Here is a 26,198-nt window from a genome sequence, read left to right as displayed (position 1 = left end):
AAATACGAAAGTTCTGAACTTACCATAACACTAGAATCATGTTGTCATTTTTTGTCTATCTCAACCTTCCCTCCCCTCTGTCTCCCATCCAGATTGTCACTATTTTGGGCTTTCGATTTACCACGCTTGACCTGTCCAAAGCCTAGTCTTATCTGCAGTCTCTGACTATATTTTACTGACTTTTCTAGTTTTCTCCCTATAGGGGCAAATATTTTTTCACCCTGTATACAACAGGCAAACTCGATCTGAGGAACTGATAGGGTGAAGGGTGGTTATGAGAAAAGATTACCATTTTCCATCTATTTCTAATGGGACAAAAATCCCGTTACCAAAAACCTTGAGTGGAACTATGGAAGGATATTCTGGGGGATGGTGGAACCAAATAAAGCCTCAGACCTAGACTGCAGGTCTAGCTTGTAATAAGACAAATGTGTGAACTGGAGACCAAGTAGCCAGAAAAAAAAAAGCTGTAGACACTGCTACTGCAACTGTTGAATGTGCTTTAGGTTTGTTAGATAGGAAAAGTCCCTTGACTGCACAGGCAAAAGTGATGCACTCAGATAGCCATGTATGCAACATGACCACGGAAACACTGGATCCTAGCTTAGTTTTACACAAGGGGACAAAAAGTTGGTCAGATTTCCCTAAATCCTTTGCATAATACAAACAGAAACACAGATGATGATGAAGATGGCGATGATGATAATCCAACAAATGCAAAGGATATTCACATTTGTTTGAGAAAAGGAAAAAAAACAGGTAGATGAATTGTCTGATTCAAGGGATGAATTGTCTGATTCAAGGAAGAGCTGCAATTAAATTAGGAATTGTATGGAGAGGAAACTCTATCCTTATAAAAGGCTAAATATGGTGGTTTAAAAGACAAGGTCTGCTGTTCTGAAATCCTCCAAGACAGGAATTTCAAGTCTGTCAAAGATACAGTTCAAATTTAGATCTTGTCAAGGCCTATAGAAATACAGTAATATTCCAAGGTGGAAAGGGATCTCAAAGGGGGATGTAGAAGAAAGGTATCTTTCAAAAAGACCTTAGAAAGCTTCAGAGAATGAATACGATTCTGCTTTTCTCATACAAAGGTTTGAAATAGTTGCCAGTCGAAATCTAATTGTGGAGCAGCTAGATCATGCATGAAAAAGACCTGCAAGAAAAATAAATGGTAAAAGAGCAGAAAAGTATCTAGACCTTTGGCTGATGCCCAAATAGAAAGCCTCTTCCATTTGCTTCTGTATACTTTACTGGTGGAAAGCTTCTGAGAAGATAAAATGTGAACACTGGAAGAAAGCCCAAAATTGCTGGCCATCATTGGAAGTGGAAAATCAAGCAGTCAGACTCAGGGGATTTGATATCTGGATGAAACTTACTGAACAGATGAGAAATCAGATCTGGAAGGGAATCCACAACCCACAGTGGGTACACCAGATGAAGCCAAAGGAAATAAATTATATTTGTCGAGGCCAAAGGAAGGGGAACAATATTTGTCGAGGCCAAAGGAAGGGGAACAATATTTGTCGAGGCCAAAGGAGGTAGTAACAATTACTTTCACCATGCACCAGTTTGCTTTCTGGAAAAAAAAAAAAAAAAAAAAAAAATTGGTCAACAGTGGAGTTGGAAGGGGTAGGTGTACAGGAGACCTGGGGGCAAAGTGTGGACCAAGGTGTCTATCTGGGACTGCCCCTTTTGGAGAATTAGGGCAAAAAAATAGCTGCTGCAATTAGTGTTGGTGGGGGGATGAAATTAGGTCGCAGCAAGGCAGGCAGCTACGGCTGAAAATCATGGTAGCAACTGTCTGACTGAGGGATCAATTGTACAACAGAAGAATCAATCTGCACAGCTTGTCTACTAATACACTGGATTTTCCTGGAATGTGAGTTGTAATGAGAAAGCACTAGGAAGTTGCTGCCCAATTGCAGACCCTCATGGCCTTAAAACAAAGTGCAAGAATGGGTTCCCTCCTTGCTGCAACTGACCACAGGTATGCTGCCTGTCTGAAGAGCAATCACACCCATGTGGAAGGGAGTCCTGCAAGGCCTGTTCTCACCTTCCAAACACTAATGTGAAGACTGGCCCCTTTCAAAGACCATGTGCCTTGGACAATCTTCCCTTTGATGTGTTCCCATCCCCACCCCACCTCTGAAGGGATGTGTTAATGGTCACCACAATTCCTGAGGGAGGACCCCCACCCCCAAATGCCCCCACAGTGTGGAATTTCTGCAGCCTTACAAGAGTTCTGGAAGAGTTTGTGGGTGAATGAACCTTGAAATACTTGGCTTTGCAGATCACCTCTCCACTAGGACCAAGTCTATTATTATGCCCCCCTCCCCATGGCAGAGGAGTCCATCTCCAGCGGCCTTCTGAGCAAAACCATAGGTTCATAGGTTGGTACTTGGCTATCGGTCCTAGGGCCTATACAAGCCTGGACATGACAATTCCCTGGATATTTCTTCCCACAATATTTACTTCCCTGGACCCCTGTCTAGCAGGACGACGGACGTGCTCCCCGGGGTGAATTTCCTCTCTCTCATCCAATAGTCAAAGTTACTTTTGAAGAGGGCCAAGGAGGCACTCTGCTTGACATGTATGGGCAGTCTATTCCAGAGTATGGGGAGTCGCTGGGTCAGGGACCTATCCTTCCAGCATGTTTTGTTTATTGTGATAAGGTTTAGATCCCGGGAGCGTGTGGCTCTGAGGGACTGGGATTTCTTTAAGTGGAGCATGTCCAACAGCTCAGGGTTTGACATGGCCTTGTATGTTAAGCAGAGATCGCCTCTGAGTCGACGATATGCCACAGAGTGCAGCTGGAGTTTTTTTAGACGGTCAGCATAGGGCATCTGCTTAAGGCCTGTGATTCTTTTAAGTGAGGCATTTCTGCTGTCTTTTCAGCTGTTGCAGATGTCTCGTGAGGTACATACCAAACAGGGCATTGTACTCTATAATGGGTCTAATGAGGGATGAGTACAGTGGGACAATAACCTCCTTTTTTCTGGATGAAAATCCCTTAGTGATAAGGTGTGCCACATAGAAGGACTTCCTGACTGTTGTGGCGATGTGTTTATTGAAGGCGAGACCACTGTCCATCTGTGTCCCAAAGTCTCTCATCACACTTTCGGTGTTTAGTGTACTGCCACCTATGTGGTAATTCATGGGTACATGTTTTTTTCCAAAGGAGATAACTATACATTTCTTGGCATTAAGCTTGAGACCATGGCTCTGGCACCAAGCATGTGTTTCTTTAAGGCCCTTTTGTAGAATATCCACCTCATTTGGGGATTCAATAATGGCACCCAGTTTGCAGTCATCTGCGAACTTTGTTAGCCAGAGTCCATTAGTGTTGGGCTGTACTTCAGAGAAGTAGATGCCAAACAAGAGCGGTCCCAGGACTGTACCCTGAGGTACTCCACTTGTCTGGAGCTGGATTTGAAGATGGCTACCTTTACAGTCTGGGTTCTGTTAGTAAGCCAGTTGGCAACCCATCGAGTGACGTAAGGATTTATGCCCAGCTTAGTAAGTTTATCTAGGATTCCAGAATAGGGGATGGTGACAAAGGCCTTGGCGAGTTCCAGATAGGTTGTGTGGACTGCCTTACCCCCGTCCACAGCTCTGGAGACTGATTCGAAGAATTCAATCAGGTTCAGGAGACAAGATCGGCTCTTCATGAACCCAAACTGGGACTTTCAGAACCATAATCACGTCCACCCTTTTGGCTTTGAGAAAAGGAACTCTGTGGAGTGTTGTTCACAATTCATAAGTATGTCTGACCTCCGGTCCAAACAAGGTGAACCTTTCAAAAGGTTAATTCAAAAAGACCATTTTTGAACTTATTCACATAATCACAGAGAAGAATCAAGGCATGTCAGCATATGGCAATGCCAGCACCTGCTATTCAAGATGTGCCATCCAAGACATTTGACAAGCAGTTCGGATATGTTCATAATGGACTGAATAGTTATCAATTGCACAGTAGTGATCAATATGATAAACATCTAATTTGACCACCAAAAAGGGTAAGGGAGAGAACCACACAGAGGACACCTACAATGCCTACTGAAAGGACACCTCCCTGTGTACTAACTTAATATCACCCAATAACTAAAACTCTTATCTTCCCTTAATTTACTGTAGTACTTTTTAAAGCTCTACATCAATACAAATATTTTTATTACATGTTTGATTAACACTGGCATATAATGATGCACTTCCACCTATATATCCCTTTACACTATACCTGGACAATAATATAATCTGATGCAACTTGATACAACTGGTTATCTGCATTACTCCAATTCAAATAAATACCAATCTTGCATAGGACAGCTGCCCACTGTAGACTCACTGCAGGCATAACCCTTTGGAGAAATTGGATGACTGACAATCCACCTAACAGTATGTCTTCGGATGTTGGAGAAAATCAGTGCTAAGCTTTTTAAAGGACAAATTTCACCTCATCAATAAACGGACAGGTTAACTCCAACACAACAGGAAAGAGTTCTAGAGATTTCTCAAGTGACTTGTACCTTAATCTGGTCAGTACTGGTTGACAGTTTACAAATAAGACTACTTATTTCCTCCTATTCTACTCATGTCTTAACTCATCTTAGCCCTTTCTCAACTCAGTTGCTTATTCCAGACCCCACTTCTATTCCTATGTAAAAACTTTATACACTTTCCTCTTTAAGCTTTCCAGTTTTCCACTTCACATTCTCTCTCTCCTAAACCACATTAACTGCTATTTAATACCCACCCTGGTCCTGTAATGTCCCTGTCCCCAATGACCAAAGCAAAGTCACTGATACATCTTATATTACGATGGAACAGTAAACTAAATTGCATGTAAAATACTGCAAACGCCAAACAATACAGATAATCAGCTCTCAGCTATATGTTATAGAGGGAGGAAGCCATGACTATGGCTCAAGTAAACCCATGTTTGACTAACAGCAGAGTATTTGAAAGGGCTGGGTGGGGTGGCTAATCATGCCACATTCAACAATACTTGGGCATAACAGATAAACTCTCTCAATTAGGCATCAATCCATATGTTGCCAGATGGGTAAGCCAACTGTCTCAATGATAGAACCCACCCAGTCAAAATAGGGGAAGCCACCTCAAGCGGTAGACCCATATCAAGTGGCATACCCCAGGGTTCGGTCTTGGGGCCTCTGTTATTTGGGATATACTTTTCTGAGGTACAGGTCAAAACCAGTTGGCTACGGCTGACCAAGGTTGTAGATGACTACAAGCTGGGAGCTGTCATCATTTCCCCTAGTGATGTGGACATGCTCCAAGAGGGTCTCAAACAAATGACTGGTGCCAGAAACATGGCCTCAAGCTGAATACAAAAAATGCATCATCATTCCCTTTGGGGAGAGAGATGTCCCCACCAATTATCACATTAATAACCATGTTCTAAGCACGGAGTCAGTCATGAGGGATTTGGGCACCCAGATTGATAGCAGCCTGACTTTTGACCACCATGTTGCTTCCATTGTATGGAAAGCTTTCTACATGGCCCACCTCATAAGGAAGGGTATCTCATCCAGTGACAAGGAGGTCATAACATTCCTGTATTCTTCCCTTATAAGGCCCATTATTGAGTACAATGTGCCATTTGGCATGTACCTCGCAAAGTACATGCAGCAGCTGGGGAGACCACAGAGGTTCCTCACGAGGAGAATCCAAGGCCTCAAAAATCTACCATACATAGGTAGGCTAAAAGCCCTATGCCTCTACTCTGTTTCAGACAGACTCCTCAAAGGTGACCTCTGTCTAGCATACAAGGTGATCTCGGACCCCACCTTGACGGGACTGCCGCATATCTGCAAGTCAAGCCCCACTCGAGTAACACGCACATGTGGCCTCAACCTGGTCTGTGACATCAATAGGACTTGTTGGCGGGACAAATTTCTATCCCAGCGACTTCCCCATCTATGGAATAAACTCCCTCTCCATGTCAAGCTGAGTACCTCTTTACACCCCTTTTTAAGTGCAATCTGGATAACTGGATAGGAAATAGAAAATACATCCCTGGGATTCCACCAGTGACCCTGCTGGAAAGGGGCATCGGGTGCTGATTTGTCTATGCATGGGCTAAACTCTTGGCTAGGCTTATAACGGCCTCAGGGCCAATAGCCTAGTAACTTCCTATATCATCTTTACAGGACCAGTATCTCATCTGCTCCTGCCTCTTACCTTCTTGAAAAAAATGGGTTGATGACATCCTACAGATGGGAATGAATGGGGTATAAAGCTATCACTATCTTGTGATGCTTGTTTCTCTTTCCTGGAATAAGCAAATGAGCCGGTAGCATGGAATGAGTTTATTGAGCACAGGATACTAATATATGGTAAGTGAAAGGGATGTAACCTCCACTGTCTTTGTCTTAGTATAGCAAATGCTCCATGGAAATTAAATCTTCTTGCAGATAAAGTTACTATAAAGCCCAGAACTACACCATTACAATAGGAAACCCACAAGTATATGAATAAAAATATGTAAAGGCTCTGTCAACACTAAATGAATGCATCATTAACATTATTGCAGACTCAGTTGCAGTAATTGCACCTGTAAACATTCTAAATTTACTGTGAACCACGAGAGATGATTCTACTCAGCATAGCATACCTTTGCTAGAAGTTGTGGAAGAACTAAAATAAGATGATTAGTTAGCCTGCTCTTGTCATCCTGCTTCATCTTTCTCTCTTTTGCTGTCAATGCCTGCAAATAAAAAGTAGTGTGTGAGACTACTCATACTTAATGTTTCTTTTATACAGACTACCCTTCACACAACATTTACTGATCTCACTGCATAAGGATTTTTCGAACAAGTGACTTCTTCATACAGCTACAGTTAACGCCCAGTGTCAACTGAGGTTTCCTGATCTGGCCAAGTCCGTCTAATTCCTCTCCCTAATAAGCTTGAAATTTCTGAAGTAGATCCTTGCACTCAAAAAACAAAAAGTTATGTACTTACCATGACGTTCCATGTATGTTGTCCAGCTCTACCTTTATTCTCACTTGTGGGTCAGATCTGATCCATCGGATCAGTCTCAGCCTTTTTCAAAAGCTTTAGGCCTTCAGCAAAGCTAGTGGGCATTCTCCCTTACCCATGATGCACTTCCCTAAACTCTCAGATTTTTTTTGCCCATAAGAGAAAAATGTTAATGAGATTAAGATTATAGGTAATAATATTAACAGTGCAAGAAGAAAAAGAAGTTATGTACTCACCATAACGTTCCATGTTTGTTGCCCTTCTCACCCTTCATTCTTACTGGCTGGGTTCAGAGCTGATCCTCGGCTCAGACTCGGCCGCATACTACAGCTGGAAGTCTTTCACTTGGCTCGTGGCTGAATACCTCTCCCATCATGCAGTGGGTAATTCCCCAGATCTTGTTTACTGCTATCCATAGTCATATATGTACACTACTCTTATAATGAAGGATATTTAAAAGGAAGAAAGTCAGAGAAGCTCCTTGTCCAAGGAGAAAAATTCTTCTAGATTCTCCAGAAGCCTTAGGCTGGAAGAAGGTGGGAGGGATCATAAGAAAGGGCGAGATGGACAACAAACATGGAACGTTATGGTGAGTACATAACTTCTTTATGTTATGTTGTTTTAACTCGCCTTCATTCTTACTGGTTAGGACAGCATCCCTAGCACCATATTTCCTGGGTGGCTCATTAGAGTACACTTTTCAGCACAGTGAAACCAAAGGAGACCCTGTCTCTGGAGGCCAAATCCACTTTGTAATGAGTGATAAAGCTATGGGGTCTTGCCCATGTAGCAGCGGCACAGATACTGTCCACTGACACTCTAGCTAGGTAAGCCGATGACGCTGCCATGGCCTTAGTAAAGTGACCCTTGACTTTGAATGGTAGTTATCTGTTATTAGAATTGTAAATAAAGGTAATACAATTTGAGAGCCAGTTAGAGAGTGAGACTTGAGACTGGCATGCCTTTTTTGGCTTCTGAAAAGGAAACAATTGATTAGACTTCCTGAAATCTTTAGTTCTATGTAAACAGAAGTGAAGTTGTTTATGTACATCTAACTGGTGTAGCTTGTATTCTGCCTTGTTGCTATGATTAGGGAAAAACACTGGCAGCTCATCAGACTGATTTAAGATACTTTGCAAACACACCTTAGGTAAAAAGGATAGGTTTTATTCAGAGAGATACTCTATCCTTATGGAAGATCAAATAAGGAAGCCTGATTGATAATGCCTGCAATTCCGAAACTCTTCTTGCAGAGGTAATGGCAACTAATAAAATTGTTTTCCAAGACAGGAATTTGAGGTCACTAGTTGATGAGAGTTCAAAGGGGGGTAAGGTCAGATATGTTAGAACAAAATTCAAGTACCATGGCGAGAGTGGTTCTTTAATGGGAGGCCTTAATAAGCAGGTACCTTTTCAGAACACTTTACATACTGTGTGTGACATCAAGTTCGAAGTTCCATCACAGATAGGAAAATCTGAGATTGCAGCTAATTGCACCTTAACAGTAGCTGCCGCTGAACCTTGTTGAAAAAGCTCTGACAGGAAATCAAGAATAGAAGTGATCCTGGCAGAAAAGGGGTCAATGTTCTTACTCCGTACCCAGTATCAGAACCTTTTCCATTTGTTAGAATATAGTTTCCTCGTTGTAGCCTTGTGTGAGGATATCAAGATGTGTTTAACTACTGGCGTAAAATTGTGAAGACTGACTAAGTTGGGAACTGGAGCAGCCATGCTGTCAAATTCAGGGTTTGGTGGGAGGGATGGAGCTTTCCCGACATACAAGTCGGGAGGTCTGGAACTGGGTCCAGAGTCCACAGTTCCTCCTGAAGGTGAGGCCAAAGGAAGGGAAACCAAATCTGACAAGGCCAGTATGGAGTGATGAGAATTATCCTGCTTCCAGAGACTAGGCTTTCTGAATTACTTTGGGTATTACGGGAAATGGGGGAAATGGATAAAGTAGTCCCGAGGGCCAATCGTGGACAAGTTTGCATCCATTGGTGACTCCCCCGGAGGAGGGATCAGGGCAAAGTAGCTGCTGCATTTGGCAATCATGGGAGTGGCAAAGAGGCTGCAGCAAGGCTGGCCCCATTTTCAGAATATCCTTTCCGCTATCTCTTTCTTTAGGGACCATTCGTGAGGCATCAATATTGCTCTGCTCAGCCTGTCTGCTCTCACGTTGGACTTCCCCGAGATGTGCGCTGCTATCAGAAAGCATTGGGAACAGATTGCCCATTGCCTTACTCTGAGGGCCTCTCGGCAAAGTGGGGTAATATTTGGTTCTTCCTTGCTTGTTTATGTACCAAACCACCAACATATTGTTTGACTGGATTGCAATTATTCCTAGTGAAAGAGAGTCTTGAAGTGCTTGTAATGCCAACAGCACTGCTCTCATGTGCAAATGGGTTTCATGTTCCTGCCATGTACCTTGGACCGTCCTCCCCAGATAATGCCCCCTACCCTATCTGTGAGGCATCCGTGGTCACTGTTGCCAGAGGTTGTTGTGGGGTAAAGGGCAGACCTAACGTGACTTGACTGGAAAGGAGCCATCATCTTAGATCCTTCTTGCATGACTCTTAATTCTGATCTGGTGAGGTATGGGAAGTTCTTGTAAGGACCACTGAGAAAAAAGGAGCCACTGAAGAATTCTCACGTGCATCCTGGCTAACGGGACTAGGGTTATCTTTGCTGACATTGTTCCAAGGACTTTCAGGACTGCTTTCACTGTTACTTTTGGCTTTGGCAGGAGATCGGTAATCTGTTGTCCGAGTACAAAAACTCTTTCTGCGGGTAACTTTGCCATCATAGAGACTGTGTCTAATTCTGCTCCTATAAAGGTAATATGCTGACACGGCAGCAAGGCAGATTTTCCTGAATTTATTATTCCTAATTGAGAACAAATTTGTAAGGTTTTGTCTCTTGACTGTTGTAGTAGATGCTTCGTGGTGGCAGTCAGGAGTCAGTCTAGATACGGAAACACCTGGATTCCTAGCCGCCTCACCAGAGCCATAACTACTGCCATGCATTTGGTGAACACTCTGGGGGCTGTAGTGACACCAAAGGGAAGAGCTCAAAATTGGTAATGACAAAGTGACTCCTTGATGGTCTGTCCATTTTTATGTGGTAGTATGCATCTTAGAGATCTAATGAGCACATCCAATTGTCTTTCTCTAAAAAGGGAAGAATTGACTGCAGTGTCACCATCCAGAACTTGGACTTCTTTACGGATTCATTTAGTTTGCTGAGATCCAATATGGGTCTCCAGCTCCCTGTTCTTTTCATCATTAAAAAAAAATCTTGAGTAAGTTCTGAATCCTGTTTGGTCTGCGGGGACTTCTTGAATGACTCTAGCAACTTTTGAATCTCTATAGTTGCTTGTTCCCTTTGACTGGGTGGAACGTCCGGGATCCTTCTAACTTTTGAGATGGGAAGGCAAAAGGGAATGGAATAGCCTTTGGATATTATATTTTGTACCCACTTGTCTGTTGCGATATCTCGCCAGGCTTGTGGGTACTAAGATAACCCCCCACACACACAACTGCCTTCAGAGTAGGACAGACAGGCCTTCTTTCAGGAGCGCTGGAAGGGTCAGCTGCAAAAAAACACGGTCAACCTGGTTTTGTAGACCCCCTCTGCCTCATGGACATCTACCATTATTACCTCCCCGTCAGTCCCTGGGGAAGGATTCACCTTGTGTGTCCCGAAAAACTCCCTGGGATTTTTTGAACCACATTTTCCCGCCCTTCTCAGCCTTAGGATGGGGTCTGGAAGGTACAGAAAAATGTAATCCAATGGCAGAGAGAGCTTTTCCTTCCTACTCGCATCTGCTGAGTATCTTTGACTTTTGGTCTAAAGAATGAGGAACCATCGAAAGGGGCATTGACAAAGGTAGACTTGGAAAGGTTCCACAAAGTTACACAAGCGCATCCAGGAGTGTCTCCTTAAGGAAACTCCGGAACCCGCTGCCCTGCTTGCTCCATCCGCTGCATAGATCAGTCTCATGGAGGCGTTAACTATGGAATTTAAAGTGGCCAGCTGAGAGGTCACTGTCTGAAACCCCTGCAGCTAATGAACCTTGGAGAGTATCATCTCCTAACTCCTTCAGGAGATCTCTTTGTAGCCTAGTGACGTCCGTAAGGTAGTTCAGCGATCTAAGGGTAAAAGTCGCTGACAAGAAAATACGCTTCCCATATCTCTCCATCATTTGAGACTCCTTGTTCAGTGGAAAGACAGATGAGAACATTTCAGAGAGTTCCTTCTTAGTGGCTGCTGTCACCACCATAGCATCTCCAGGGACGTCTTTAGTAAGAAAATCTTTGTCTGATGGAGCTGTATTTGGCCTCCCAGGGACAGATTCCATTGTGTCTGGTGACTCTCCAGTCTTTCGACTAAACAGTTCCATTAGTTCATCCATTAGTTCATCAAAAGGCAGACACACAGAAGGCTGAAGGTTGAGATCTGAAGGCCTTCAGGTACACAGACTCCTCATCAAAAGGGTTGATGGGTTTTCTAGCCACCTCTCTGTTTCAGGATTTCTAAGATATCTGCAAAAGAGATAGCTTCAGAGGGCGACCGTGGGGACCCTTCTGACTCCTCGAGGTCAGTGTCTGAGGTGATTGAGTCTGGTGAGTCCAGATGCTTCCTCTTGCATGTTCTCTTCCGAAGATCCTCATCAGAAGGGTATTCTGGGGAGGTCTCGGGAGAGTGTGATTCATCCAATGTTTCCCTAAGGCCCTGAATCTCTGCTGTCCTGAGGATGGGGTGGTGCCAAGACAGAAGCCGGTGCCTTACTGGGAAGACTACCAGTACCCTTGTGTAGAGTTGCCGGCGGGGACAGCACACTCCTCATCAGCTTGAAATCAGGTCCCTCTGGCTTAAAGGATGCCCCCAGTTACAAAGAAGTAAAAGGAATCCTCGGCTCCAAGCTTGATGTAGGAGCTGAGCTCACCCGTGCCGAAGACCTGAGAGGTAAGCTCGGAACCGAAGAGACTCGGGTCCAAGCATCCCCACCCCCCCGGAACTGACCGGAGAGCTTTGGCTCCTAGACACCCTGGAAGGCACAGAGGGTGTCCGAGCAGACAACGGACAGGTCTCGGAACCGAGGAATCTACAGCAAATGGTACCTGGCACTCTGGCTCCAAAGATCCAGCTTGGCTTGGAGGAGGAATCGACGTGAATGTAAGAGTCTTAGTTGGCTCTGGAACCGGTTGGGTGGAAGCCAAAAATAATTTAGCCAGCGCCGTTGACTTCAGTAGTCTGCGCACCACCCTATCCACATCATCATCCGATAGGCTTCTAGAGGACATGGACGAAAGGGTAGGTGAGCAAGATCTCTCCAATATGGGAGAGCTTAAGGTAGGGGAGACCGGCAATAATTCAGTGGACCGGCTCCGAAAGCTGTGGAGCCGAAGGACTTGACTTGTCCAATTTTAAGATCACTCTCAGTTCCAAACTCTGTGGAGCAGAGGAGATTGATTTTTCTGAAGAAATTTTTGATATTTTCTCTGGTGGTTCTGAATGACCAGAAGAGGAAGAAGGTCTCTTGGAAGGTTTGTCACTTTTTGAAGAAGGAGACTTAGGCTTAGAGGAGATGCTCTGACTTTCCAAAGCTTCAGAAAATGGAGTTTTCAGTAGCCCTCTGACTATTGATTCTCTCTCTCTTGCAGTACCAGTGAGCTGAAAGAATGACAGAAGGTACATGATTCCTGTAGGTGAATGGCCCCTAAGCAATAAACACAAATGTTATGGTCCTCAGTTAGAGACATTTTCTGTGAACATTTTTGACACTTTTTAAAGCCAGATGGCTTTGCTTCCTTCTCTCTACTTTCCTTAGACATTATAAGAAGGAAGCACAGACTACTAAAACACTATAAATTGCAACAACACACATAATATGATCCAAGCTCAAACAGCACTCTATAAAAAAAATAACTCGCAGCACATCTAGATAACTATATAAATTTAGAAAGGAAAGTTTAGTTCTGTTCTCTAACTTAAAAGGGCCTAGTATGGCTACTAAAGAGAGAAATATTTACTGAAGGAAAGATTAGCTATGACCTCTAATTTAAATGGGCACTTGACCCTCTAACAGAAACGGGCCAAGTATCGTTAAAAAGAAAACAGAAAAAAACCCCCACTAAGACTTTATGACGGAACAGGAAAAAAGAATATAGGCCTGCGACTAAGGTGACAGTCAACTAAGTAGCAATCATGGTAATAAATCGTGTAAACAACACACGCAACACCAAAAGGAAAAAACTCTATATAAACAGCTGTATTTAATTAAAGAACAATAATAGTACAGAAACAAATATATAAAATTTTCAAAAACTTAGCCACGGCCAAGATGAAGAACCTCCGATCCTGTTAAGCAGCAAATGAGATCTGGAGAATCACACACTGCATGATGGGATAAGTATTCAGCCACAGGCAAGTGAAAGACTTCCAGCTATAGTATGAGCTGGATAGAGCTGGAGACGAAGATCATCTCTGAACCCAAACAGTAAGAATGAAGGCGAGACAGGACAACATAACATTAAGTGGTTTCTGAGGCTATAGAGTCCAAAGAATACCCGGTCTCCCAGGAGCGTAGGCAGGAGGCAGGTGGGTGGGTTTTGAGAATAAAGGTAGAGATGAAAACACACATGAAATCTTATGGTAAGTACATAACTTCTTTATGTGATGTCAATCGTGCCCTTATTCTCACTTGCTGGACCATGTCCCAAATTACCTGACTCTTGGGTGGCTCGTAGGACAATATTCCTCAGGACCATAGAACCAAAGGATACTCTACTCCTGGGGGCCAAATCTACTTTGTACTGTGCAATGAAGGTATGAGGGCTTGCCCATGTGATTGCAGCACAGATACTGTCCAAAGCCTTGCTTGGAAAGCTGAAGTAGTAGTCACTGCCCTGGTGGAATGAGCTTTGACAGATGCAGGTACAGTCTTGTTCTTAGAATTGTAAATAAAGGAAATGCATTCAGAAAGCCATCGAATAAGGTAACCTTAGATACTGGTAAGCCTTTCTTAGTGGTAGAATACTAAACAAATAGCTGATCTGATTTTCTAAATTCTTTAGTTCTGGTTAGGTAAAACTGTATCTGTCCATGAACATCCAATAGATGTAACGAATATTACTCTTTATTCTGAAAATTTGGGAAGAATACCGGTAACCCAACAGACTGATTGAGGTTACTTTCAGATACAACCTTGGGCAGAAAGGAGGGGTTGGTGTGTAAAGAAACTCTGTCCTTATGAAAAATCAAGTATAGTGGTTTAAAAGATAAATCTTGCAATTCTGAAACTCTCCTAGCTGAAGTGATAGCTACTACAAAGAATATCTTCCAAGAAAGATACTTTGAACCTTCTGTTAGCTGTCACTTAAAGGGAGGATGGATAATATGCAACACAAAATTTAGATCCTAAGGTGCAGATGGGTCTTTGTACTGAGGCCTTAGAAGTGTAGTTTCTTTCAAGAAGGCTTTACAAAGCCTGTTTGACATGATTCTGTAGACAATTTCTCCTTTATGAAAGTTTGAAATTGCTGCCAATTGAACTCTTAATAGTAGCTGCATCACCACCTTCATTGAAAAGCTTGGCCAAGAAGTCTAATATAAAATGTATGGAAGCAGTAAAAGGGTCAATCTGATTAGAATTAGCTCACAAAACAAACTTTTTCCATTTTTCCTTGTGCAGTTTTCATGTGGATGACTTACGTGAAGAAATTAAAATACGTCTTACAGGAGAGGAAAGGGAAGGAAAGCTAGCTATCAGGGGAACTGGAGCAGCCAAGCTGTCAGTTTAAGGTTGTTTAGATTGGGGTTAACCATTCCTGATGAGTGGGTCAGAAGATCTGGAATGGGGTCCAGAATTCATGGTTCATCCTGAATACGAGGTCGAAAGAAGGGGAATCAGATATGTCAAAGCCAATGGTGGAAATTAGGATTATTCCCAAAATGCAGGAAATGCAGAGCAAGGCAGCACACAAACTCGTCTCCTTCAATAAACTGAAATTAGAAGTTATGTACCTACCATAACGTTCCATGTTAGTTGTCTTCTCTCGCCTTCTTTCTTGCTGGATGGGTTCGGAGCCGGGCACTTGCTAAGCTCGAGAGTCACTTTTACCAGCTCGAGGCAGCCCCATATCCCATGACGCAAGGCGGTAATTACCCAGATCACGTTTGGTATCTAGAGGAAAAAACTGCCTACAAAAACTTTCCACTAAGGAAAGAGGAACAACTAACCTAAAAAGGCTGTAAAGGGAAACCAGGTAATCAAGGCCAAGAACTAACTGGTGTCCAAGGAAGAAGAATCTTCCAGAGAAAAAGGGAGATCAAGGTCTGTCCAAGCTAGGGGGACAGGAGGGAGGGACGCAAGAAAGAAGGCGAGAGAAGACAACTAACATGGAACGTTACGGTAGGTACATAACTTCTAAATGTTAAGTTGTCAATCTCGCCTTCATTCTTGCTGGATGGGACCGCATCCCTAGCACCTCTATCCTGGGTGGCTCAATGGAACAGACTCTTGAGAACTATGGAACCAAAGCTTGCCCTGTCCCTGGAGGCCAAATCCAATTTGTAATGAGAAACGAAGGTATGAGGAGTGGCCCAAGTGGCTGCTGCACAAATAGTATCTAAGGGTAGCGTAGCCTGAAAAGCTGTAGAAGTGGCTAGACCTCTTGTGGAATGCGCTTTAGGTTTTGAGCTCAGTTGTTTGCCCCTAAGCTGATAAATGTCAGAAATGGTGGAAAATAGCCATCTGGATAAGGTCACTTTAGAAACAGGGAGACCTTTTTTATTTTCAGCATAAGAAATGAAGAGCTGATGAGACTTCCTAAATTGCTTCGTTCTGTCCAAGTAATATCTGAGTTGGCGGTGAACATCTAGATAATGTAATTTTTGTTCCGCCCTGTTAGAATAATTTGGAAAAAATACACGAAGATCAATGGATTGGTTTAAATTTGTCTTAGAAGCAACCTTGGGCAAAAAGGATGGATTGGTTCTCAAGGATACTCTGTCCTTGTGGAAGACCAAATAAGGGGGACGAACAGAGAGGGCATGAAGTTCAGACACTCTTCTAGCCGAGGTAATGGCGACAAGAAAAAGTGTCTTCCAAGAAAGAAACTTTAATGAACATGAAGCAGCCGGCTCGAAAGGGGGAAGTATCAAGGATGTCATCACTAAATTTAGGTCCCACTGTGGTGGAGGATCCCTAACAGGGGGCTTAAGAAGGAACACTCCTTTAAGAAAGGCTTTACAAAGTTTGTGGGACATAATGTTGTGGTCTGCAAACCCGACATGAAAGTTCGAGATTGCTGCCAACTGAACTTTGACTGTGGAAGACGAAGAACCTGAGTGAAAAATTTCCGCTAGAAAATCCAAGACTGACTGAATAGGGGCAGTAAAGGAATCTATGTTCTTAGATTTTGCCCAAAGGGAGAAGCGTTTCCACTTGCTGGAGTAAATCCTCCTGGTAGAGGACTTAAGAGAAGCTACTATAATGTCTCTAATGGGGTTAGAGATCATGGGAAGCCTGGCTAAGGAAGGAAGTGGAGCAACCAAACTGTGAGGTTGAGGGAAGGAACGGATCGGTGCAGTTGACCCGACTGGTGGGTCAGAAGATCTGGAGCTGGGTCCAGGTGCCAAGGCTGCACCAAGAGATGGCGATGAAGGAATGGGAACCAAATTTGTCGAGGCCAGTAAGGGGCAATGAGAATCATTTTGGCTCTCAAAACGGTAGCTTTCTGGAGTACCTGTGGTATCAATGGAAAGGGAGGAAAAGCATAAAGGAGTCCCCGGGGCCAATCTTGGGTAAGAGCGTCTCTGGGGGGATGGCCCGGAAGTGGGAAGAGAGAGAAGAAGTCTGGGCATTTGCTGTTTTGAGGAGTAGCAAAAAGATCGCAGCATGGGCGGCCCCACTTCTGAAAAATCTCCTCCACTATGGATTGCTTGAGAGACTCATTTTGGCTCTCAAAATGGTAGCTTTCTGGAGTACCTGTGGTATCAATGGAAAGGGAGGAAAAGCATAAAGGAGTCCCCGGGGCCAATCTTGGGTAAGAGCGTCTCTGGGGGGATGGCCCGGAAGTGGGAAGAGAGAGAAGAAGTCTGGGCATTTGCTGTTTTGAGGAGTAGCAAAAAGATCGCAGCATGGGCGGCCCCACTTCTGAAAAATCTCCTCCACTATGGATTGCTTGAGAGACCACTCGTGAGGCATGAGTATAGCTCTGCTCAATCTGTTCGCTATTATGTTGGTTTTCCCAGGGATATGCGTTGCTACCAGAATCCGATGAGAGGAGATCGCCCATTGCCAAAGTCTGAGAGCCTCTCGACACAAGGGATAGGACTTGGTTCCGCCCTGCTTGTTGATGTACCACACCACGGACATGTTGTCCGTGTGAACTGCTATAGTTCCTAAGGGAAGAAAGTCGTTGAGGGCTTGCAACGTTAAAAGCACTGCTCTCATCTCTAGGACATTTATGTGCAGGTGGTATTCGAACGGTTGCCACGTGCCATGAACCATCCTGCCCTGATAATGCCCCCCCCACCCGATCAGGGAGGCATCCGAAGTGACCGTGGCTACCGGGGAACAAATGGTCTGCCCTGATGGACTAGAGGAGAGGAAATCCACCAGGATAGATGGTTCTTGCAGGTCTGTGTCACCAGGATCTTGTGACGCATGGGAAGCTGCTGGAAGGACCATTGTGTGAACAACATCCATTGTAGGAGACGCATGTAAAAACGGGCCAGAGGAAGAAGTGTGATGGCAGCCGCCATGAGGCCCAACACTTTCAGGACCAACCTGGCTTGTACCCTTTTGCTGGCAAGGATGATCCGAACGTGGATTTGGATATCTAGGATTCTCTGACTTGTTAGGCTTGCTGACATCCGAGTAGTGTCTAGATTTGCGCCTATAAAGGTAATAGATTGGCAGGGCGATAAGAAGGACTTTTCGAAGTTTACCGAAATTCCCAACTGACTGCAGAGACATAGGGTGTAATCTCTGGCTTGGAGAAGTTGATGCCTGGTGGTGGCTGAGAGGAGCCAGTCGTCGAGATACGGAAACACCTGGAATCCTTGACGTCTCAGGTGTGCCGTGACCACTGCCATGCATTTGGTGAACACTCTGGGGGCTGTAGTGAGACCAAAGGGCAGGGCTCTGAATTGAAAATGACTGGTCCCCAGCCGAAAGCGGAGAAACCTTCTGGAGCGTCTGTGGATTTTTATGTGATAGTACGCATCCTGAAGGTCTATGGAGCACATCCAGTTGTCTTTGCCCAGAAAAGGCAAAATCGATTGAAGTGTGACCATCCGAAATCTCGTCTTTTTGACAGACTTGTTGAGCTTGCTGAGGTCTAATATTGGTCTCCAGTCTCCCGTCTTCTTGGGAACCAAAAAGAACCTTGAGTAGATTCCGGACTCTAAATGGTCTGTTGAAACTGGCTGGATGGCCCTTTTTTTAGAAGCTTTGAAACCTCTAGTTTTGCAATTTCCCTTAGACCGGGTGGAACGTCTGGAAGGGAACTTTTCTGAGGAAAGGGGCTTTCCTCGAAAGGAATCTTGTAACCCTCGGATATGATCGACTGTACCCATCTGTCTTGAGAGAGGGAAAACCAGGCTTCTGGGTACAGCGACAATCTCCCCCCCGACTGCCTCCAAGGGTGGACAGTCGGGCAACACCTCAGGGATGCTGGAAGGGCTTGTCAGAGAGAGGCTCTCTACTGCCCTGGTTCTGTGGACCCCCTCTGCCCCTAGGGTGGCATCTATTGTTATTACCCCCTCTACCTCTGGGGGTAAACTGACCACGTGCGTCCGGCGTGACTCCCTGAGATTTTCGGAACCACATCTTTCCCCCCTTCTGACCTTTGGGATAAGGCCTAGAAGGGGTGGAGAAACAGACTCCTACGGCAGAAAGAGTCTTGCCGTCTTGTTCACACCTGGTCAAAGTGTCCTTCACCTGAGGGCCAAACAATGTTGACCCATCAAAGGGAGAGTTTGTGAAGGACGCCTTAAAGGGGGTCTGCAAAATTACAGAGCGGCATCCAGGACTGACATCTGAGAGCCACTCCTGTACCTGCAGCTCTACTCGCCCCATCGGCTGCATAAGAAATGAGCCGCATGGAGGAGTTGGTTATGGAATTAAGGATTCCCAGCTGAGAAGCAATCTTTTCCTGAGCCCCTGCTGCTGAAGGATCCTGTACTACTTCACCTAATTCTTTAAGGATGTCCCTTTGAAGTCTGGTGAAGTGACATAAATAATTCAGCGAATGCATAGCAAAGGTCGCTGAGGAAAACATCCGCTTACCATACCTGTCCATGGTCCTAGACTCCTTGTTAGGAGGATGGACTGGTACGGAAGGATCTGCAAGTTCCTTCTTGGTGGCGGCCGCCACCACCATGGCATCAACCGGGACACCTTTAGTAAGAAACTGCTTTTCAGCGGGAGCCGTAATAAATTTTGAAGGTCTCCTGGGGACTGGTTCCACCGAATCAGGAGATGCCCACACCTTTCGAGCTATGACCTCCATGAGAGGGTCGAAAGGCGGAGACACCCAGGAGGTGGAGGGTCGAGATCCAAAAGCCTCCAGGTATACCGATTCATCCTCGGAGGGGTTAATGGAGGGCCAGTTCCCCCTCTGTTTCAGGAGCTCAAGGATGTCTGAAAAGGAGACATCCTCAGAGGGGATCTGGGGGACCCCTCCGACTCATCCAAATCGGTATCCGATGTTGTAGACTCAGGGGAGTCTAAGTGCTTCCTCTTGCAGGTCCTCTTATGCGGGGGTTCACCTGAAGGATCAGGAGAAACCTCGGAAGAGGAAGTTCTTCCCAATGGGGAGACCTGGGGCGATGGATCTCTGGGTCCGGGAGCAAGAGAGCGGGAAGAGGTATCTACAGGCACCGTAGAGGGAGGAGCTAAAGGAACCGACTGCTGACTGAGCTCAGGGGCTAGCACACTCCTCATCACCTCGAAGGCTCCCCTCCCAGGGAGGGCCGAGAGATCCTGCTCCGAAGAAACAGGGATCCCTGGTCCCACCGAAAGGGAAGGCTCCGAAGCAGATGTCGGGGCCGAGCTCACCAAGGCTGAAGCTCCGAGAGGGAGAATGGGGTCGGACAAGGGTCCGATGCCACTCGCCCCCTCGGAACCGACCAGGGAAGCCCGACGCCCGGAACCCTCCAAGGAAGGTCTCGAGGAGGACATAGGAGTCGAGGACGACGGAGCCGAAAGGTGTGGTATCGGCTCCGAAGCAGCAACAGTCACGGTACCAATAATCTCCGTCTCCGAACTCTGAAGGAGAGTCGAAGGAGGAATTTCAGGAGGGTGTAGAATAGCGGTCGTCTGTTGAGACGGGCTATGGAGCATTTGGGCTAGTGCCTGTGATTTTAATAGCCTACTCACCACTCTCTCTAAATCATGGTCTGATAGCCTGGAAGACCTCGATCGGCTCCGATGGTTCCGCTCCGAAAGCAGGGGGGAGGCTGAAGCCGAGTATATAGATTCCAAAGAAGGAGATCTAGACCTCTTTTTGGACAGAGCCATCGGAGCCGAAGAAACCTCGGCTCCAGGCGGAGCCGACGACTTGTCGGCTCCGAGTGGAGACAAAGATATCTCGGCTCCAGCCGGAGCAGAGACATGCTTCGACGCTAGGGTGTCTGTTCTAGCCGGAGCCGACACAGGTGCCGAAGCCAGGGTATCGGAGCCGAACGGCGCCGATACTGAAGCTTCCACTAAGGAAGGATCGGCTCCGGACGGAGCCGATGTCAACTCCGGCGGAGTCGGAACCAAGACCACAGACTTGGACACCGAAGCCTGGGTCTTGGAAGGCTTAGAGGGCTTCCCGGAGCCGAGCTTGGCCAGGGAGCTCTCAGGCTTAAGGAGACCCCTGAGGATCAATTTATTTCTACGTTCCTGCAGGACTCTCTAGCTAAAGGAATGACAGATAGCACAGGAGTCCTGCAGGTGTAGGGGTCCCAGGCAATAAATACAAGAAGTGTGACCGTCTGTCAGAGACATCTTCTGACAGCACGAGTCACACTTCTTGAAACCTGAGACCCTAGTATCTTTGGACATGTCTGAGTCCTAAATACACACACACACAAACTCAGACAGAAAGACACTAATAAACAAACTTAGAAGTGTAAGACACAGCTGTAATACACAACACAACACCCACACCTAGGAAAATCCTGACAGGAACTGTAAGGGAGGGTAAGGCCTAAGGCCCAAAACACTAGAAACTTAAGAATAAGGGGTTGAGGAGAAAGGGTATGGAGCTAAGTGAATAAGGATTCACTAAAGAGACTATAAAGAATAAAATTTAGGGAATTGGATCTAAATTTCCTCACAAATAACAATATAAATTCACTTACCAGGAGCTGGTAAAAAAGATGACCTCATTAGCGAAGCGGCAAACGAGATCTGGGTAATTACCGCCTTGCATCATGGAATATGGGGCTGCCTCGAGCTGGTAAAAGTGACTCTCGAGCTTAGCAAGTGCCGAGTCGGAGCCGAGGATCGGCTCCGAACCCATCCAGCAAGAATGAAGGTGAGACTGACAACTTAACATCTTTATTTTTTTAAAAACAAATAAGCGCTTTCGTCTCAAATTTGCTTTAAGAGAGACTTCATCAGAAACAATATATTACAAGCACAACTACATTTTAAATACAAGTTAACAGTGACTTAATTTCCTCCTGCTAGTCAGGAACTAAAATATTAAAGTGGCAGCCACTCCCTCTGGACCGTAAATATATTCAAAACTCTCAGAAACCAACGACCAGGTAGCAAGACTTGAAAATAAATTTTATTTAAAAACAGGTTAACTGCTTTCGTCTATTTTATAATATAGACATCATCACAGCCATAAAATTTCAAAGGCCAAGCTGCCAAGGGTTTAAAACATTTAGAGGTACACACATCCTCACAGAATGCTAATTGGCAACAAAGTAGCAAAAACCTGACATTAAAATTATAGGTACAGGAACTCTAACAGAAAGTATAATAAACATGCCATAGTAAACATTTCATAAAATACACACAGTTACAAATTAAATCACACACAAAAAAAAAAAAATCAAAATTTGGCAAGTTAAAAGCATCCAAATGCAGCTGCCAAACCATTTTCCTGGAGCAGCAGCCAGTTTTGCCAATCTGCACTGTATCAATCTGACTAAACCCTCTCCAGGATAGAGAATTTAAACATAGGTTCAAAGGTTCATACTAGGCTATCTGCCCTAGGGCATTTATAAGCCTAGCCAGAGATTGTTTGGCTTTCGCCACCCATTTTAAATTAATTTTGCTATGCCCTTTTTCGAGGTTAGTATACTGTGCGCCTCTGTCTAACAGTGACACAGAAGTGATACCCGGGGTAAACCTACAATCTCCCATCCACTCATCAAGATTCCTCTTGAAGAGGGTCAATGAGGGACTCTGCCTAACCTGGACTGGGATTTTATTCCAGAGTGAAGGGAGCCCCTGGGTTATGAATCTGTCCCTCCAGCATGTCCTATTTATTTCAGTGCTGAGGTTCAAGTCTCTTGAGCGTGTAGCTCGATGGGATTTGGATTCTCTGAGGTGCAGCATGTCCATTAATTCCGGGTTGGACATGGCATTATACATCAGGCATAGATCGTCTCTGAGCAGGCGGTATGCCACTGACTAGAGCTGGAGTTTCTTTAACCGGGCAGCATATGGCATCTGTTTGAGCCCTTTGATCCTCTTGGTGAGGTACTTTTGGGGTCTTTCCAGTTGCTGCAGGTGTCTGGTAAGGTACATCCCAAAAGGGGCATTGTACTCAATTATGGGCCTGATGAGGGATGAGTAAAGAGGCACGATGACCTCCCCTGATCTAGATGTGAATCCCTTCATGATTAGGTGGGCTATATAAAATGTTTTTCTAACCACTTTGGCCACATGGTTGTCAAATGAGAGATTGCTATCAACTTGGGTCCCCAGGTCCCTAATTACTTCTTCCGTACTTAATGGATTACCACCTATGTGGTAATTTGTGGGCACTTTGTTTTTGCCAAAGGGGATGACTATACACTTTTTGGCGTTTAGCTTGAGGCCATGGCTCTGGCACCAGTTGTCTGTTTCTATGAGGCCCTTTTGGAGGATGCTTGTGTCGGCTAGAGAGTCGATTATGGCACCCAGTTTGCAGTCATCTGTGAACTTGGTCAGCCACAGTCCTTCCGTGTTGGCCTGTACCTCCAAGAAATATATACCGAACAAGAGAGGTCCCAGGACTGAGCCTTGTGGCACGCCACTTGTAACTGGTTTGGAGTCTGACATGGCTCCAGCAATTCTAACCATGTGGGTTCTGTCCTTGAGCCAGTTTGCAACCCATCTAGTGACATAGGGGTTTATATTTATGCTGGTGAGCTTATCTATAATGCCCGAGAGGGGTATTGTATCGAAGGCTTTTGCGAGGTCTAGGTAGGCTGTGTGGACCACCTTCCCCTCGTCAATGGCCTTGGTGACTGTTTCAAAGAAATCGACCAGGTTTAAGAGGCAGGATCTGCCCTTAACAAAGCTGAACTGGGTAGGATCCAGTGTCTGTAGGTCCCCAATATCTTTATTTATGAGGTCCATGATGATCCTTTCCATAGCTTTGCAGACCAAGCTAGTCAGGCTTATGGGGCGATAGTTTCCAGGATCCGTTGAGGCACCACCTTTGTGGAGAGGGACCACTGTTGCTGTACGCCACTCTTTGGGTACATATCGTGTAGTAAGGCTGAGATTGAACAGTAGTTTTGTGTTTGGGTTTAGCTCTTCTTGGAGTTCATGTAGAATGCAGCCCAGGACACCGTCTGGTCCCATTGATGCTGTGTTTTTTGCTTTGGAGAGGGCGGCTCTTACCTGAGCATCTGAGATGTCAGGGGGGCAGCACTCTGCTTTGATAGATATTTGCCCTTCTGGTGGGGGGGGGGGGTTGCACTGAACCTGTCAGCTAGGATGTTGGCAATGTCTGTGGGTTTGATGTATTTTTTGTCATTTTGGACTAATTCTGAGCATATCTGGGAATTCCCACCCAGGTTCCTAACATAACTAAAGAAAGCCTTTTGATTATCCTTAGTGTCCTGTGCAATTTTTCTCTCTAGGCTGGCCTTAGACGATTTTATGAGTGCCCGTAGTTTTTTGCTAATACTGATCAGAGATGCCTTCCCTTTTTGGGATTTTGCTCTATCATGTAGTAGCTTCCTCCTCTTATTGTATAGTTTGTTTATGGCTGGGGTCCATCAGACAGGACGTCTGCCTTTGAAGGATTGGGTCTTGGTTTTATTTGGGATTGCATGATCCATGTATTCCTGAAGGTGTTCATAGAATGCGTTTATAAAGGATTCTGCGGTATGGGCCGTATTTTCCACAGGCCCGGGGGCTTTGAAGGATTCCACCTCGGTTTTGAGGAGTGTGAAATTTGCTTTAGAGAAGTTTTTCACTGTGGTTTTCAGGGCAGGGGGTGGGGTCGGGATGTGAATATCCAGTGAGATTAGTTTATGGTCTGATCTTACCAGTGAGGGATACACTTCTGGTCTGGAGCATAGAGTCCCCATGTTGGTGATGATCAAGTCCAGTATGTTTTCCCCTCTTGTGGGAGTGGTAACAAGTTGTTCCATAGCATTTGAGTTTATAAATTCTAGGAACCTTTGGGCTAGGGTGTTGGAGCTAGAGTAATGCTCCCAGTGTACGTTTGGGTAGTTGAAGTCGCCCAATATAATGGTGTTTGGAGAGACCTTCATATTTTCCAGTGTTCTCAGGAAGGCCGAGTGGGGTTCTTGGGTTTGGGAGGGTGGTCTGTAGCAGGCTATAAACTGGAAGGCAGTTTTACCCACTGTTAGCTACACATGGATAGTCTCTGATGCTTCGTGCTGTGCCACCAACCTGGAGGTGTGGGTATCTTTGACGAATATTGATACTCCCCCCTCCTTTTGTGGTTCGGTCCAAGTTTTGGGGCCGAAAAGCATGGTATGAGGTATAACCTGGTAGTGCTAGAGTGCGCTCAGGAGCCTTGAACCAGGTTACTGCACAGATATCGATGTTGTCCATGCTAAGGAGAGTTTCAAGTGCGTGCATCTTGAGGTTTAGACATCTGGTGTTGAGTAGCATTACTCTTAGTTTCTTATCCCTTGTAATACCTATGGAGGTGGGTTTGTCTTTTGAGCCTTGCCTAAAAAAGACACTATGGGGGTAGCAAGAGCCTTTGCCAATATCCGAAAGCCCAGGGGTGACAGGTGCAAGCCGTCCCTAGCGAAGCATCGTGGCTTGTCGAGCATGTCATCCCAGGCTGACAAGCATTGGATCCCCTTTGAATGACACCAATACTTAAGCCAATTGTTGAAAGTGATCATAGTGAAATTACTGTAAGTGATGGCATGTCTAGCTAAGGCACTTTTATCATCTTTCTTACTAATGCTGTAAAGATGCAGATGTATCCTTTTATTAATAGCATTACGTGTTTTTCCAACATAAAAAGCTTTACATGAACAGGATCTAGCCAAATAAACCACCTTTTCTGTAAAACAGCAATATCTGCCCTTAAGTAGCCATCTATTTACTTTGTTCAATAATTCACCCCCACTATCCAAATCCATATATGGGCACTGATTACAGCAACCACACTTAAAAATAATCTAAAAGAAACATTGCTGCAAGTATTTAATCATCTTTCCAGTAATCTCTTGATGTTCAATCTATTTTTAAAAGTAAATACAGGGAATTTCTCAAAACAACTTTTAAGATCACCCTCACTTTGTAAAATGGGCCAATTTCTATATAGGATACTCTTAATATCCGCAGATTCCAGTGAATAATGCAGAATCATATTACTAAAACTGTAAGGACATTGTGCATTTGAATGTATGAATATTATCATTGCTACCAATTACTTTGTTGGACTCAGAACTATAAGGTCGTTTGATAATGATGGGAGCAAATCTGTCAGGTCTTTCAAGAAGCATCTGTGAAAAAAAATTACTAACTAGGGGGTTCTGGATACTCACGTTCAAAAAATTGGCTTTTAATTTATTAAACTGAACTAAACACTCACTGTCATCAGATGTCCGTCTAGATACACTAATGAACTGACTTTTAATTCTCTTCTTTTGATGGATTGGATGGCAGCTTTTATAGTGTAAAGAAGTGTTGCAAAATGTGGGTTTCCTGTAAACGGAAGTAAGAAACCTGCCATTAACTCCCTTCTTAAC

General features: G+C 44.9%; 1 protein-coding gene across 1 annotated transcript in view; it reads right to left on the bottom strand.

Annotated features, from left to right (window-relative positions):
- Window positions 1-26,198, bottom strand: part of STAG3 (stromal antigen 3) — a 4,836,058-nt gene that overhangs the window by 2,369,003 nt on the left and 2,440,857 nt on the right. Inside the window, exon 17 of the mRNA XM_044077272.1 lies at window positions 6,638-6,730. Within this exon, the coding sequence (XP_043933207.1) occupies window positions 6,638-6,730 (93 nt within the window). The remainder of the gene's footprint in view (window positions 1-6,637; window positions 6,731-26,198) is intronic.

Source organism: Protopterus annectens, chromosome 7.part0 (genome assembly GCF_019279795.1).
Source record: "Protopterus annectens isolate FY-2018-M chromosome 7.part0, PAN1.0, whole genome shotgun sequence".
NCBI lineage: Eukaryota > Metazoa > Chordata > Ceratodontiformes > Protopteridae > Protopterus > Protopterus annectens.
Note: the sequence above shows the minus strand (reverse complement) of the source record. Positions and strands in the feature narration are given on the sequence as shown.